This window comes from Papio anubis, chromosome 14 (genome assembly GCF_008728515.1).
Source record: "Papio anubis isolate 15944 chromosome 14, Panubis1.0, whole genome shotgun sequence".
In the NCBI taxonomy this organism is placed as follows: domain Eukaryota; kingdom Metazoa; phylum Chordata; class Mammalia; order Primates; family Cercopithecidae; genus Papio; species Papio anubis.
Window position 1 is genome coordinate 1,262,649 of NC_044989.1, and position 15,747 is coordinate 1,278,395.

The window sequence follows — 15,747 nt, forward strand, 5'->3', positions numbered from 1 at the left end:
AATTAGAGTTTCTTCCAAGGCATCAAGGGAAAAGTGCAAACATAGAGGAAGCCTGGAAATAATCCCACATGTCATTCATTCACTAGGTTGAAAGAATTGTGTTTGCAAAGTTCTATGATAAGACTGTTTTGTGGGAGTTGTATGTACAGCAGTAATGAGGAAACAGGTTTTTTAAAAAATTCCTTCAAGTTCTAAAAATGCAAATGTGAGACACTTTGTGTGTCTAGGAGGATATTGACTGATTAATTCTGAAAGAGAGATTTTGTGTAGCCAGAGGTTCCTTAGACGAAAGCTTTCTCTTTTTCCTCCATCCTAAGCCCCTTTGGAGGTTATGCAAATGTGTTGTGTGCTTATGTAGCCATCTGGAGTAACTTTGGCCTGTGCCGTAAAGATGGGCTCTAATTACTGGATGTGTGTGCATTGCCATTCAGCGGTAGCCACTGATGTTTACAATTTCTACAGATCCTATGATGATAGCTACTTAGTCTACATAAAATATAGCAGTTACCCTTGGAATACTTTCATTTCCTATTTTATAATCACTAGATTTAAATTCTAGAGCTTGAGTAGCTTTCAAATCTGAGCTGTGAGAATGTCACCTCCTGTGAACTTTCACGTAGAACCTCAATCCTCCTCACACTCTGGGTCAGATTCATGGAAGGTGAGCAGGGGGAGCTGGCTGGGACTGTGCTTTTCAGCCACCACTCATTGCGATCTGCTCTCGTATTCTCATGGCAAAGCCCACGGTGTGTAGAGTATTCGTGACCGCCGGCTGTGTGTGTGGCGTTGGCTGGACCCCCAGTTATCCTGGAAGGGTCAGGAGCTGTGTGAAGCCCAAGACAGATGGGTCCTTCCAGCCTTTTACCCCACCCCCGCCACCTGCTCTCCCCTACGAGGGGAGGGGCAGGGACTTGAGCTACTCTGTTTGTGACAATCTCTAAGGAAAGGTTGACAGGTGTGAAGATATCGAAGGCACGCAGTCAGCTATTCAGGAAAAGGACAGTAGCAGAACAAGAGATAAGTGAGGAAGAACCTCCCAAGCTATGCAGCCGCAGGGCCGAGCACGGCGGGCGCGGGGGGCAGTGTGGGTCTTGTCAGGCAGCGTGGGCAGCCCATGGAGTGGAGCCGTGAGAGGAATGAGACCTGAGATCTGAGACCTGACTGACTCCAGCCCGCCTCGGTCAGGGTATGTGTGAGTGTGTAAGCCATGCACTGTCAGCCGTGCGCTGTGTGTGAGAGCCACACTGTGTGTGTCAGCCATGTTCTGTGTGTGAGCCATGCGCTGTGTGTGTGTGAGCCACATGCTGTGTCAGAGCAGTGCACTGTGAGCCACACTGTGTGTGTGCACATGTGTATGCCATGCACCGTGTGTCAGAGAGCTGTGTGCTGTGTGTGTGCCCTGAACTGTGTGTGTGCGTGTGTAGCCGCATGCTATGTGAGACCTGCAGGCTGTGTGGGTGTGAGCCACACATTGTGGGTGTGTGTGTGTGTGTGGTGTGAGAGTCGTGCACTGTGTGGTGCGTGTCATGTGCTGTGTGTGTGTGGTGTGTGAGCCATGGGGTGTGGGGGGGGGGGGGGGTGTTTGTGTGTGTGTGAACCATGCACTGTGTGTGTGTGGTGTGTGAGCCATGTGCTCTGTGTGTGTGGGGGGATGTGAGCCATGCATTGTGTGTCTGTGTGTGTCTGTGTCTGTGGTGGGTGAGCCGTGCATTGTGTATGTGTGTAGTATGTGAACTGTGCACTGTGTGTGTGCGAGCCATGCATTGTGTGTGTATGTGTGTGTGTGGTATGCAAGCCGTGCATTGTGTGTGGTATATAAACCATGCACTCTGTGTGTATGTGTATATATGATGTTAGCCGTCCACTGTGACTGTGTGTGTGGTGTATGTGCCATGTATTGTGTGTGTGTGTGTGTGTGTGTGTGTGTGTATGCGTGTACGCGAGAGAGAGAGAAAAGGAGGGAAAGAGAGAAAGTGTAGGCATCAAGCACCCCTTTCCCACAAGAGTAATGTGTTTGGATGCCAAAGGGTCGCACCCACCCTGGCTCAGAGACAGGCCCAGAACCCACAGCTCTATTTATCCAACTCAAATCGATGGCTCCAATTCTCTTCTAAATGGTAACATTTTACCTGCAGATTTATTACAGAGATTGTTAAAAATAACTTTTACCAAGTTATTAGGGTTCCTGCTTCTTTTGTCTTGAGTCACATGAAAACATTTAAAGCACAAATCTCGCTTTCACCCAACATGGCTGCGAGTGCACTGGCAGGTGTTCACGGGCTCCGCAGCCTGAAGCCCAGAGACCTTCGGGGCAGCGACCGGGGCAGAGAGCCCGGGTTTCCCCTCAGGAGTGTCACGTGCTGGTCCAGGCTGCCCTCCACAAAGCCACCCACCACGGGTGGGATGTGCTGCAGACTGCGGGACTTCTCGCACTGTGTGACCCATGTCATTTTTGTGTGGTTTTGGCGGTATCCCTGCTGTCCTGTTCTGCTGCTTGGTGGTGGTGTAAATTGTACTGCTCTTCAGAATTTTCTCATGAAGTGCCACGTCTAGCTCCTGCCGGAACATGCCGTGGGCCTCATGCAAAGAAAAGTGAGCATATTACCCACTAGGTATAATGAGCTAGCAGGAGGAAAATTCAGTGGTTTACTGTGTTTTCAAACACGCGTTGGAGAATAGAGATTGGCTGGGCTCTGTGCATTTGTTCGGAGTTAGAGCAGTGCCGGGGAACACTCCCCCCCTCACAGAGCTGGAAATATTGGCCTCTCGACGAAAAGCAAGAAAGAACTCCCTGTCCGCAGTTGTTCCTGTGGGTATCCCGGGACCCTGCTTCCTCCTTTTTGTTCCCTGTAACTTTCATGTTAGAGCATTTTATAATTTTTGACCAAAGACGGGTTAATATTGCACCTACGTAATTAAAGTTAAACAGCATTATTAAAGAATGTTTTCTCAAAATTAATACTTTTTTCTAGTCCAGAACATACATGTGCAGCTGGCAAGGAGAGATGCTGTGTTTCACGGTGGATTTCGCGATGGGATTTACCTGTTTTGAGAGTAAGACAAAGGTAAGAGGCCGAGCAGGCATCCATGCCGCCCCATTGCCATGTGCTTGGTTACATTCCATGGACTTTAACACTCAGGCCTGTCTGACAGAAGCCACCACCCCTGCTGGATTGTGTGTTGTGCAGAGGCCGTGCTTTCATAGACTGTCTCCTTTTTTTCTGATAGCTCAGGGACCCAGGATTTCCACAAGCCCTGAGTGTGTCTGACCAGTAGGATTCACAGCAGGGTCAGCTGGGTGGACAGGGAAGTTGAAGATGCTGCTGCTAAGGAGGGACCCACAACACTTGAGTAAATGCTTTGAAAAAAACACTCCTCGATGCCTGCCTTCTACCTGAACATTCCTGGTAACCGTGAACAGCACCTGTGCCTGGGGGAATTTATGGAGGGCGCATGCCAGGAATATACAGCTGCCGTTAGGAAGGGAGCGAGACCCATTTCCACCCGCATCTGAGTATTCTCCTAACTACATAAGTGTTAAGGAAATGCTTTGCGAGGACAATCCACTGTTTTGTCATATAATATTTTTCAAAACCTACTCTCTGTGTTAATTAAGAATGAATGAAATGGAAAGTGTTGGTAGGATAAATATGGTGGTTAAAAATTTTTTTCAACAAATTGAGTTGAAAGACCTAATTGTCTTTTATTAGCAATCCTGAATCAGGCAGCATCCCCTTTACAAAATAGAGCCCCGTCCGTTTTCTCATCCTCATTTCCTGACTTCTGTGTTCAGGAACCTTTGGGTGCTCTCTGCAGTGAATTGGTCATTGAATCTGTAGGTTAACGAGCACTGGGAGCTGCGCCTTCTTTCTGAGAAGCCACCCTCACTGCGTGGCCTCTCCACACAAAGCAAGACAAAAACCCCTTCCTGGGCAGGGTCTCTCAAACTGGTGGTTTTGCCCCCAAGGGACACTTGGACATGCCTGGAGACATTTTCTATTGTCAGGACTTGGTGGGGGTTTCTGCTGATATCCAGGGCACCTGGAGGGTGGAGCCCAGGGATGCTGCTCAGGGCACAGGGCCCTGCACAGGGCATCTCCAGGGCCTACTGGGCAATAGTGTGGAAGTTGAGAAACCCCGGCTGGGGCCATGGGCTATTTCCTTTACGGAATTCCAGGGCCAGAAAATTTAATGGGGCCATTGTTCCCCTCCAAGGGCACGTACCATGTTTGTAAGGACAATAGCACATATTTGCATAAGCGCTGAATAAGAAGAAGGGATTTCACATCTGCCGTCCAGTATCCAGGTCCATAATTCTATGGACCCTAAAGTCACAGAGTGGGAAGTAGCTTCCCGGTTCCGCTTCGGTGTTTTTCCCGCTGTCCCCGGTCTGCCGTATGGACTTGCCGGTTCCAGGCTAGGTGACTTGCTCTGAATATTATTTGGAAGCCAGATCTGTATAACCTCACTGTGCATGTCCTTCTGAGATAAGGGAGGTAATGAAGCAACTATTCAAGCGTAAGGACAAACTCTCCATACAGCTTCTTAAATAGGACACCTGATTTGTAACTTCTACTTCCTGCTCTGTGTTTGAAGTAATGAAGTATTCCAGGTAATCTGAAGGGAGACTCCAAAGTCTGCTTTAGAGCAGGTTTGCATAGCCTCCTCACTGCAGCCCCTGGGGTCCTGTGTGTCCCTCCTCTGGAAGGAGCCTGTGAGCTCCTCCTTTCCAGGAGAGAAACACTGGCCCACCGTCCCCATTGCCTGGGTCAGCATTCACCAGGGGCGTCTATCTGTGCCTGTGTTGCTGTGGGTAATGTACTTACAGGCCCTTCCCAGCCAGCACCTCTCACCCATGCCCGGGGCTCAGCACAGTGTCCAGAGGTCACGAGTCTCCCTGTTGTGATTCTGCCAGAAGGTCTCACCATAGGAAGATCCAACTGAGTCTGCAAAAATGAAAAGAACATCCATCACCACGTTTAGCCAAGCCCTGAGCCTCGTACCCACAGGGGCGGACTTTCACCTGGAGTGGCCACGGGGCTCTCTGGGTGGGAGCGATGTTTGTGAGTTTCCAGGCCATTGCTCAACGTGATGACACATTTCCTACCTTCATTTCCCCGGTGAGTTTCCTTTCTTCCTGGGCTGCCCTGTGCCTTTCCTCCTCAAGGGCCTTTCCTGGAGCCTCTTCCCATTTCCCTGATGTGGTCAATGATGCCAGGCACAGTCAGGCAGAGCTGGGCTTGGGGCCTCACAGGGCACTTCCTATCGTTTCAGACAGAACTATCTCCAGAGTCAGCCCTAAAATTAATGCAGTCAACTTTTAAAATAGCTGTAATTTGTTTCTTAATGCTGTACAAAATGCAGTTGTGAGCTCTTTGGTAAAGCAGCAGTGTCTAAACTCCTGGTAACCAGACCATCCAACTCAGCTGAGCTCCTATAATCAAAGCCCATTTGTCTACAGCCTTTAGTGCCTCTTTCTGTTTGACAGCGTGGGTATCCCTCACCCAAAATGACCTGGGCAGTGCCAGAGTAAGCATGCAGGCGGTCCGGGGGCCTCTTTGCCTGCGTGCTGGGCAGGTGGCCTGGCCGGCTGCAGCCCGCCTCCCGCTCACTCTCCTTCCAGCGAGGAACTTTTCCCCTCCTCAGCTGAGGGTCTCTTCTGCTCGCTGTCCTCTCCACTCTAGGTCAACTTTGTGTAAAGATTCAATGAAGATGTGTTTTTGTGGTCTGAATCTGAGGCTCAGAGGCCCTGACCTGCTGACCTGTTTTCCTTTGAAGGAGAGCACTTGACCTCACATTTTTCTTGGGATTATTTCTTTATTTCAAGGAGTTCCGGCCTAACACTGGTTTGTTGAGTCCACTCAGACAGCAACTCAACATGAAAATAGTGCATGACAACATAAACAATTGTTCCTTGTAGTTTACTTGGGTTTATTATAGAATTTACAATATTTGAATTAATATTTTTTGAAGGAAAGCTTTCCCACCTTAACTATGAAGGATAAACCAATGAGTTGTAAATTCATAAAATGTTGGTAATTTTGCTTTATTTGGCATCTTGTCACTCATGTCAATGTTGGAGGACATTTGTAAGTCTGGTATCAATAGGCTTCCAATTATTTGTATATTGATAAGAGCATCAATATGATGAATGATATGAAACAATTATGAAAATAAATATCATTGAATATGAAATGCTTCTAAATAATTATTTAAAATGTTGTTTTCTCCAGTGCCCATGTGCCCTCTGTATTAGTTATTAGAAAAAAAATCAAATAGATTATGTGGCTACAAATATTTTGTTTGGGAGTTACCATGCTTATATTCACAAGACAATTAGCACTTTTACGCCACACTATACTGTTAACTCAGGACATTTGTGTATTATTTCTGGGTCAAAACTAGACCATGACATGGCAGCAATGCCTATTCAACAAACTCTTGCAAGGAAAGAGGTTCTGGACTTGGGAGGCCAACCCAGCTCATCTGCTGAGACATCCTGGTTCGAAGCCTGTGTGTAGTCAAATTTCTTGATTGCCCACCTCTGCTTGCCAGAGAAAGACAAGCAATTATTTCCAAGCCTGAATCCATTAACCATCAACTATCTATTTTCAACGTTGAGAAAAGAGTTAAGCAGGAAAACAAAAAATGTGTTTGACCATGAAAATATTTTCTGCACTTACAAAATAAATGAGAAGACCATTATCTAATCTATATGGCCTAAATCTCTAGATGGAAAGTATTTTTTTTAATTAAAGAGGATAAACTAGAACACCCTCCTAGCTGCTAGAGATGGAGGGCATCCCTGCCCCGTGCAGGCAGGTCACCTGCCCTGTCCAAGCACACTCCAGGCTGGTGGGGCCTCTGGGTGACGTCCACATCCTCTTGCTCTCTGGATTAGCACTGACTTCCCTCCTGTTCCATGTAACTAATCAGAAGTGGGAGAGAATATCAACAAGAATAGAACCCACAGTGGTGTGAGAGAAGCGGAGACTGACCCCGGGTGCGCACCAGGCACCAACCTGGCAACAACCTGGGTCCGAGAGGGGTCCTGCCTGAGCCCTCAGCCTCCACAGGGCTCAGGATGGGGCCCGGTTGCACATGTAGGACTGAGAGCTGCTGGAGAGGTAGAACCACCACAGGATTTACTTGCTCTTGGGGGCACAATGAAAAGCTATACTTGTCTCTAAACGGCAACTTCTATTCTAACTGTACCACCAGGTCACTCCCCACACTGCAGCAAATTATGATTCTGTATTCAGGGTGATCAGTGCAGACCCTCACAAGAGTGTCCTGGGGCTGCCCTGGCCCCCATGGGGCCTGGTCCTTAGTTAGGAACAGGATACCTGTGGGGCTGAGTTAAGGTTGATGGAGAGGAACAAAAAGATCTATTTTTAAAAGCTGAAAAGGAATTGTTTGTTGTGGGAGACAAAGTGCAGACTTGGCTTTGGCCTGATGAGGAGGAGCAGCAAGTGTCTCTACAGCTCTCTGGAAAACACCAAGAAATGAATCAAGTTTGAACTGAGAGTACCTCAAAGTCTCTGGTGTCATGGAGTTGCCTGGTACTATCCATGGCACCTCCACCGTGAAGGATTCAAGGATTACCTTCCATTGTCGGTGTGTTAACAATCGGACTGCCTTACAGAGGAAGTTTTACCTTCCACTGTCAGTTATGTTAACAATCAGACCATGTTACAAAGGAAGTGAGAGGTGATTATCATCTTTAACAACCTGAAACCATCACAGTAACATGTAAACATTAGCATGTTTCATGTAACGTGCACTCAACTGCAAAGCTGCTCTTTAATTACTAAAACTACGGAAAAATATTTTCTGTCTTCCAAGAGGGAGAACTAAAAATCTGGCTTCCCTTCAGCTTTTATCTGTGCCACGGGAGGATGGGTCCACCCGAGTTTATCCCCCAGGCTGTGGAACAAATAAAAATGACTCTGTTGTGACTGGCTGCCAACAGCGTCTCTGGAGTTGTGAGCGGAGCACATGCCACATTCCGATCTAGAAGGTCCAATCGCGCTTTGGAGAAGGGCTTAGAGTTGTGAAATTAAACTGTTACCCAGACCACTTTTAAATAAAGTGTGCAGAAATGCCATCCATAATGGAAAAACAAGTTCCATTTTTACAGAAACATTGCTATTATGAGATGCATAAGAGAAAAGCTGTGAAAGAGTTAAAAGAGGCCACCAGGGGCGATTTGGAAGGGACGATTACGAGAGGAGCCACCACGTCCCCACCACACGCTCTGAGAAGGGCAGAAAGAGAGCCGCACCTGCGCCCACAGAGCCCCGACTTGTGCCTGGACCACGTTGCAGCCTGTCCCAAACCAGAGAAGCTTACGAGATCCTTGCCCTCCATTACCCCAACAAGAGCTAGATGGTAAAATTGGGACACAATTTTAAGCATATATACTGGATGTGTATGCCTCATGAGGAAATGTTATTCTCAAATCTGCCAATGTTGAGTACAGTTACGGTGCAATATCAATGGACCAAAAAGACAATAATCATATACCTAAGTCACTTCACTGTGAGGACCATTTCGAAGCCTTTAAACAATAAACAGAACTTTTACATAGATATTTTTGTATATAATGTATATAATGTATATAATATAATTTTGTTTATAATGTATATAATATATTTTGTATATAATATTTTAATAGCAGTTTACGATACCATGCAAAATATTAATTTAGGTTATTCCCAAGACCCTATCCTAATAGGGGTAGACCACTACTGAGCTCTCTTTCTTCAAAATCAAACTTGAGCCAAAGCCTCTTACTGCTGCTCACTGAGTCATTTGAGTATTGCTTATTTTGTGAGAAATTAGGTAAAACCTCAGTAGCCAAGACTGCCTAGCTTCTCCTGATGGATGAGCACATACCTATGATCACAGGTCCATCCTACAAATGATAGATAATAGGTCCTTTTAAAGGCAGATGAGACTTACCTCAATGTAAGAGGCTGAAGTCACAGCCTTCACTTAACAGCTTGCACAGAGGGTGCTTTGGCGCTGCCCAGACAAGGTGGAATGGGTGTGGAGTGTGGGAAGAGGCTCTCCGGAGGCAGGTGTAGTGGGTGGAGCAGGGCAGGAGTGGCTCGGGCAGCTCCCTCACTGGGACAGGCCCTCCAGGCTGGCTGTGGCTGCCATCTGCTTCTGGGGCTTGCGTCAGTGCCCCAGTGCTCACATCACACTTTCTTCTGCTCATGACAAGAATGGAGACACATGTTTCACTTCTGGAATTGATGACCATAGGGTATTAGTCCATTCTCATACTGCTATGAAGAAATACCCAAGACTGGGTAATTTATAAAGAAAAAGAGGTTTAATGGACTCACAGTTCCACATGGCTGGGGAGATCTCACAATCACGGCAGAAAGCAAAGGAAGAGCAAAGGCATGTCTTACATGGCGGCAGGCAAGGGAGATTGTGCAGGGGAACTGCCCTTTATAAAACCATCAGATCACGTGAGACTTAGTCACTGTCACAAGAACAGCATGGGAAAGATCTGCCCCCATGATTCAGTTACGTCCCACTGTGTCCCTCCCATGACACGTGAGAATTATGGGAGCTATAATTCAAGATGAGATTTGGGTGGGGACACAGGCAAACTATATCACATGGGAAGCAGTGACTGAAGCATGATTTTGGAATATTCTGTTTCTGCACAGTGTCTGACAATTCTAATTCTAAAAGGATCCTGATGCCCAAGTCTGTCCAGGTGGATTTGGGCTCAGTTTCCTCATTGTGAACATGGAAGAGACAGAGAAACTGTTCCCTAAGATCCTATGAAGTTCTAATTTTCCTAAAACCTACAGGAAACATGTGCTTTGACACTTCGGCATAAAATGCAGAGATTCTGTTTAGCTCCTGGATTTAATATAAAGGAAAGATGTGGCCAAGAATCTTGAGGTTAGCATGTGGGCAGGAAATAAACCCGTCAATGGTCAGATGGGATAAAAGTGTTCTTGAAACTTTTTCCCTGTTTTCTGCAGCCCCTTTCCCTCTCCTGACACTTAGAGAAAAATATGTTCTTTGTTTAAAAATAAAAGCTTTTAATGGAAATTCGACCTATGGCTTGCTAAAAAAAAAAAAAATTACTGTTCACTGGAGGAATTTTTCTGGGAAGATAAAGATTTATTATAATGAAGTATGTATAATTAAAGACTACCTTTTATAGAAGACATCCATTAAGTCTTTCTTTGCTGCAGCCTTTTTTATTTATGGGAGTAAGAGTTTGTAGAGTACATTTCATCTTTAAAGTACCTTAGCAAACATTAAGTAATTTTTGCAGTAGTATTAAAAGGCAATATTTTTAATTTTTAATTTTACATTTCTCAAATTGGTTCATGAAAAACTAAGGCTTAGTGGTTCACATATAGCCATAGATGGGGTGGTACCAGTCAGGTTTTCATTTTGTCTGCACTCTCGACTATGTCTTATATAATATAGGAAGAACTGGAACTTTTAGTGAATTTTTCTGAAGTTCTCCAAGCAGAAAAAGGAGCAATGCTCATAAGATGTTTTAAGGCTGTGTACAGGAAAACGCAAGGGAAGACCAGAGGGGGCCACTGCGGGCGACGTGGGGCTGAGGACGGTGGATGCTGATGCATCCTCAACACATGCAGAGCAGCTACTGGAGGCTGGACCGTGGGGCAGGAGAGCTGGGTGGGCTGGAGGAGGCTGGACAAATGGGAGCAGGAGGCTGGAGTGGGCTGGAGGCTGGACCGTGGGGCAGAGGAGAGCTGCTGGGTGGGCTGGAGGCTGGACCGTGGGGCAGGAGAGCTGCTGGGTGGGCTGGAGGCTGGACGATGGGGCAGGAAACTGGAGTGGGCTGGAGGGGCTGGACCAGGCAGAGGCTGGGTGGGCTGGAGAGGCTGGACAAATGGGGCAGAGGGCTAGGTGGGCTGGAGGGGCTGGACCGTGGGGCAGGAGAGCTGGGTGGGCTGGAGGCTGGACCGCGGGGCAGGAGAGCTGGGTGGGCTGGAGGAAGCCAGTTTGCAAAGATTGAAGAGTGAGAAAGTAGAGACTGGCAAATCATCACATGCTAAATGTCGATTTAAACGTTATGTGAATGTCTGTTGATGTAACAAGGCTGTTTAATGTAGTAAGAGATGCTAATTAAATAAATGAACTCTTGTTTATAAATCACTAATTAATTTTATTCCTTTACAGAATGTGCTCTGGAGATTTAAATTCTCTCAGCTTAAGGGATCTTCAGATGATGGGAAAACTCGAGTAAAGCTGCTGTTTCAGAATCTGGACACCAAGCAGATTGAGACGAAGGTATGGGGCATGGGGCACGGGTTATTCTGCCGCCCACCCACACATAAAGTACAGCTCAGATGGTCGGCTGGTAAGAATCTCCACCCTTCCCATGCACACATAAACCAATAGGTCCCGAAGCACGAGTCCTTCTTAAAAATTAGACAATAGATACGTCGAAAGAGCCTGTCCAGGTCAAATGTCCCTTATCTGAAATGCTTGGGACCAGAAGTGTTTGGGATTTCAGATTTTGGAATGTTTGTCGTTTAGGTACTGATTGAGCATCTGAAATCCAAAAATCCAGAATACAAAATGTTCAAATAAACATTTCCTTTGAGCATCATGGCAGCATTCAAGAAGGTTGGGATTCTGGAACATTTAGCGTCAGGCCAGCATTCGAGAAGGTTGGGATTCTGGAACATTTAGCGTCAGGCCAGCATTCGAGAAGGTTGGGACTCTGGAACATTTAGCATCAGGCCAGCATTCAAGATTGGGATTCTGGGGCATTTCAGTGTTTGGATTTTCAGATTTGGGACGCTCAAGCTGTACAGGAGGTTTCCTATTAGAGAGACATTTATATGCTAAAATAGTGACTGTTGAAACAAAGTATTTGATTTGACTAAAATGTACAAGCATTTTAGTAAATATTAGCAGGAAATCAATATTTTAAAATATACCAGAAGTCAAAATTTAAAGGAAGGGTTTTACAAACTGTATTTTGTTTGCGCCCTGTATGTGATAAATTGACCATAATATTGAGAACAAACTTCTTTGTTAATTAAAAGACCTTAGACCTTTTAAATTCATTGCCTGGAGGTGACATTGTACTATTGACAGGTGTTGGCTTTTACCGTATTTTATGTATAAATGTGTTGCCCACAAGCCAGTTTTTATATAAACTTAATAAGACTAAAGATTAAATTTACTAAACTGAAAAATAAATTTTAAAAAATACGAGACTCATGAACACATATTGTGTGGAAACAGATTGTCAATACTTTGCAGACATTTTTTTCTCTGATGGAATTAATCTGAGCAACCCGTCACATGTGGCATTTTTATATGTGAAAGTTCAGGTCAGCTTTGAACCTCTCTTCATTGATCTCAATGAAATGACAATTTATAGCTGCTTTTAAGTACAACGGAAATTGTATGTGATTGTTTGACATTTTTATGTTTTGGAAATTGACAAAAGTAAAACCTGATTGCAGGTGGTACAGAGGCTGTGGCTCCTGGGGTGGGGGACAGTGATGAGGCAGCGGCACCCGTGCTGACCGCAGGGCCCTGAGCTGACCTCTCAGCAGGCTGCCCTGAGCCGCATCCCGGGGTCGTCAGCCACCAGCAAGCTGGGAATGTGGAGAGAGAGGCCTGACATCAATTTCCATCTGGTATTTCACTGGCATGGATATGAATGGATCAGGGATGAAAATAGAACGTTCTTCCTCTGGTTTGTTTATTTATGCAGCTGTTTGCCTTGGGCCCCCTGGCAGGGGAGGAGCACCATAACCTTTTGCTGCTTTAATCTTGTGGAGCTCTGCGTCTCGTACTGTGAGGGCGCGGGAGGTCTCCGGTGGCCATGAGGGTTTCATCCCTGCGGTGTCCCTGTGGCTTTCTGAGCCCCTCTCATCCCCGGGGCACAGGCTTCAGGACCTCCAGCAGCTTCCATGGCATCTGAAACACCCTTTTAACAGTGTCTGCTATGGTTAAATGCATTTGTGTTTTATTTGGTAATGATCAGTCAGCTCTTGATTATCTGTTAATAAAAGGAGCATCAGTATCAGGTCACCTAAGACAGAGGGGCTTGAAATATGTTAGATTCACGTGGGACAGAGGCTTTGCGACAGGCGTGGCTGTCTTGTGCTGCTGTGTTTGGATCCTACCTATTTCCATCGTGGGTGGGTGGAAAGGAGAACGCCCCAGGCAGTTCCAGAGGCCACAGGGATGGACGCCAGATTCGTAGGGCTTGAAGTTTAAACAATTCATGGGAATTTTTTATGGAAAAAAAAAGTAAAACTGCAAATACAGCAACCTAGCTACACTTAGAAATGAGTGTGGGGCACATTAATATGTCCCTACAAACCCAAACTAAAAAACCCTCCACCTCCATTTCCCCACACCAGATCTCAGAGCCACCCAAGGCGCCTCCATGGCACCCCTGGGGCGAGAGGGAGGAACTTGGGTAGAGACAGGCAGGGACCTCACAAGAGCAGTGACCCAAAGGCCCTGGGCACGTTGCTCGCACCCCCAGCTCCCTGGGCTCTGTGCAATCGAGGGCCTCATAGCTTACACAGGAAGAAGAGGGGACACAGACAAGGATGACAGCATTTCCCACCTTATCCCACAGAATAGGAAACAGACATGTGGATGACTGCAAACACTTAGTGCATGGGTGGCCGTGGGCATTTTCAGAAGTCACCTCCACACACTGAGGTTCTGCACTTGTCAACATATGAGATATACGGAAAGTTAGAACACGGCGGCTGGGAAATGAAAACTCTAGAAGCTGATGCAGGACATAAGGAGTCCACGGGAATGAATTCTGAGTGAGACTCAAAGCTCTTGCAAATCTTGGATGTTAGCAATATGTCGTCTTAAGAAATAGGAACCTTTTATTACCTCAATACATCAATTAACCAGGAGTGTCAGAGAAAACAGTATTCCTAGTAAGTTGATTTTCTAGTAAAATGGGTGGTAACAATGAAACAAGTTTCCTTTTAGTAGTTGTTGAAAATATTTCTGGAATATTCTGCCAGGACACTGCCTTAGTAATTAGTGCATGATGAGAACACTTGAGTTTCTCCTGAAATCTGAAGGAGGAGTTCCGGGGCTTGAGGAGCAGAGTGAAATATTAATTCCTACCATCCGTTATTTGCAAAAATTACATAGAATTGTCCGGGCACGGTGGCTCACGCCTGTAATCTCAGCTCTTTGGGAGGCCGAGGCAAGTGAATCACGAGGTCAGGAGACCATCCTGGCTAACACAGTGAAACCCTGTCTCTACTAAAAATACAAAAAATTAGCCGGGCGTGGTGGCAGACACCCGTAGTCCCAGCTACTTGGGAGACTGAGGCAGGAGAATGGTGTAAACCTGGGAGGCGGAGCTTGCAGTGAGCCGAGATCACGCCACTGCACTCCAGCCTGGGTGACAGAGCGAGACTCTGTCTCAAAAATAAAGTAATAAAAGAAATTTTAAAATCACATAGAATTCAAGACTGTGGGATGATTTCACAAGGATTCCAATGGCTGGAAATTTGAGGTTGCAGTAGTTTTTAAATAAAATATTTTTCTTCCTCTTTGACTGTTTTTTCCTTTAAAAAAAAAAAAAGAGTGGAGAGAAAGCAAATGTTATTGAATGAAGAATTTCCATCTTGTGCTGTTTAATTGTGTTATTCATGCAAATTATGTCAGATTATTCAGACATAGCTTGACACGCACTGCACAGGGGAAGCTGCCCTTTCCCAATTCCCACAAAAGATACCCAGTGAGACCCTGCCATGTTTCTGTGCATATTGCTTATATTTTGCATATTTCTTTATAAGTCTATTTCTGCCTCTAGGCTGAGCCTCCAAAGGGCAACTTTAGTTTAGCTTTCTTATATTCAGCATGAGGTTCAGCACATATGTACACTTGATAAATGTTTTAAATGAATAAATTAACGAAGAAGGAGCAAATTAGTATTAAAGAAACTGCCAAATGTACTCACAGGAGTTTCATCAGTTCTAAGGAGAAAACTGTTCCTACTATCATTACAATGAGATACATTTTAATGACTCCATGCAGATACATACAGAAGTTTCTGATATTCCCACATATATATCCATGAAGCAGAGTTGTGCCTGGAAAGCAAGGCACAATTTACTGCAGAATCATGCCTCTGGGAGAAGCACTACTGTGTATTTTTTCACTCTATAATGATATGTAAGAGTAAACCCCACTGAAAATTACGCCTGTGCCATCAGTGAGTCGGCTGAGTGTGCCAGCGACAGACGGAGGGCTTGGGCACCTGCGTGTTTAGGACCACTGAGGGGGTGGCAGACCAGAAGGAATTTGGGGTGTTTCTGAAACTGAGGCCTGGCTGCTGAGTTTTCTCGGCAGGAGCGCCACTCGATGCCCACAGCATTTATCACTGAAAAGACTGAATCGAGGGTGCTGAGAAAACTATTTCAGGAAGCCAGATGGTGCCGGGAGGGAGGGCCAGCCCCAGCAAAATGTCACCCAACAGAGAATTTCCCATCTCCCTGTCTGTAAACCAGGGGCTTCTAAATGTTCTCATGCAGATGGATATCAAAAGGAAGAGCATAAACAATTAATATGATACTCGTGAAGCACAACGCCCCCTTCCCAAATACAGATCCGAAATTATTTTTAAAATCTCGTCTCAAGAAAATGAAAACAAAAGCAAAGCCTTCCTTCTTCCTCCCTCCTCCTTCCTTCCTTCTTTCCTTTCCTCCTTCCTTCTTCCCTCCC

General features: G+C 45.8%; 1 protein-coding gene across 1 annotated transcript in view; it reads left to right on the forward strand.

Annotated features, from left to right (window-relative positions):
- Window positions 1–15,747, forward strand: part of SNTG2 (syntrophin gamma 2) — a 368,413-nt gene that overhangs the window by 329,163 nt on the left and 23,503 nt on the right. The window contains exons 15-16 of the mRNA XM_009183595.4: window positions 2,973–3,065; window positions 11,191–11,301. Of these exons, the coding sequence (XP_009181859.2) occupies window positions 2,973–3,065; window positions 11,191–11,301 (204 nt within the window). The remainder of the gene's footprint in view (window positions 1–2,972; window positions 3,066–11,190; window positions 11,302–15,747) is intronic.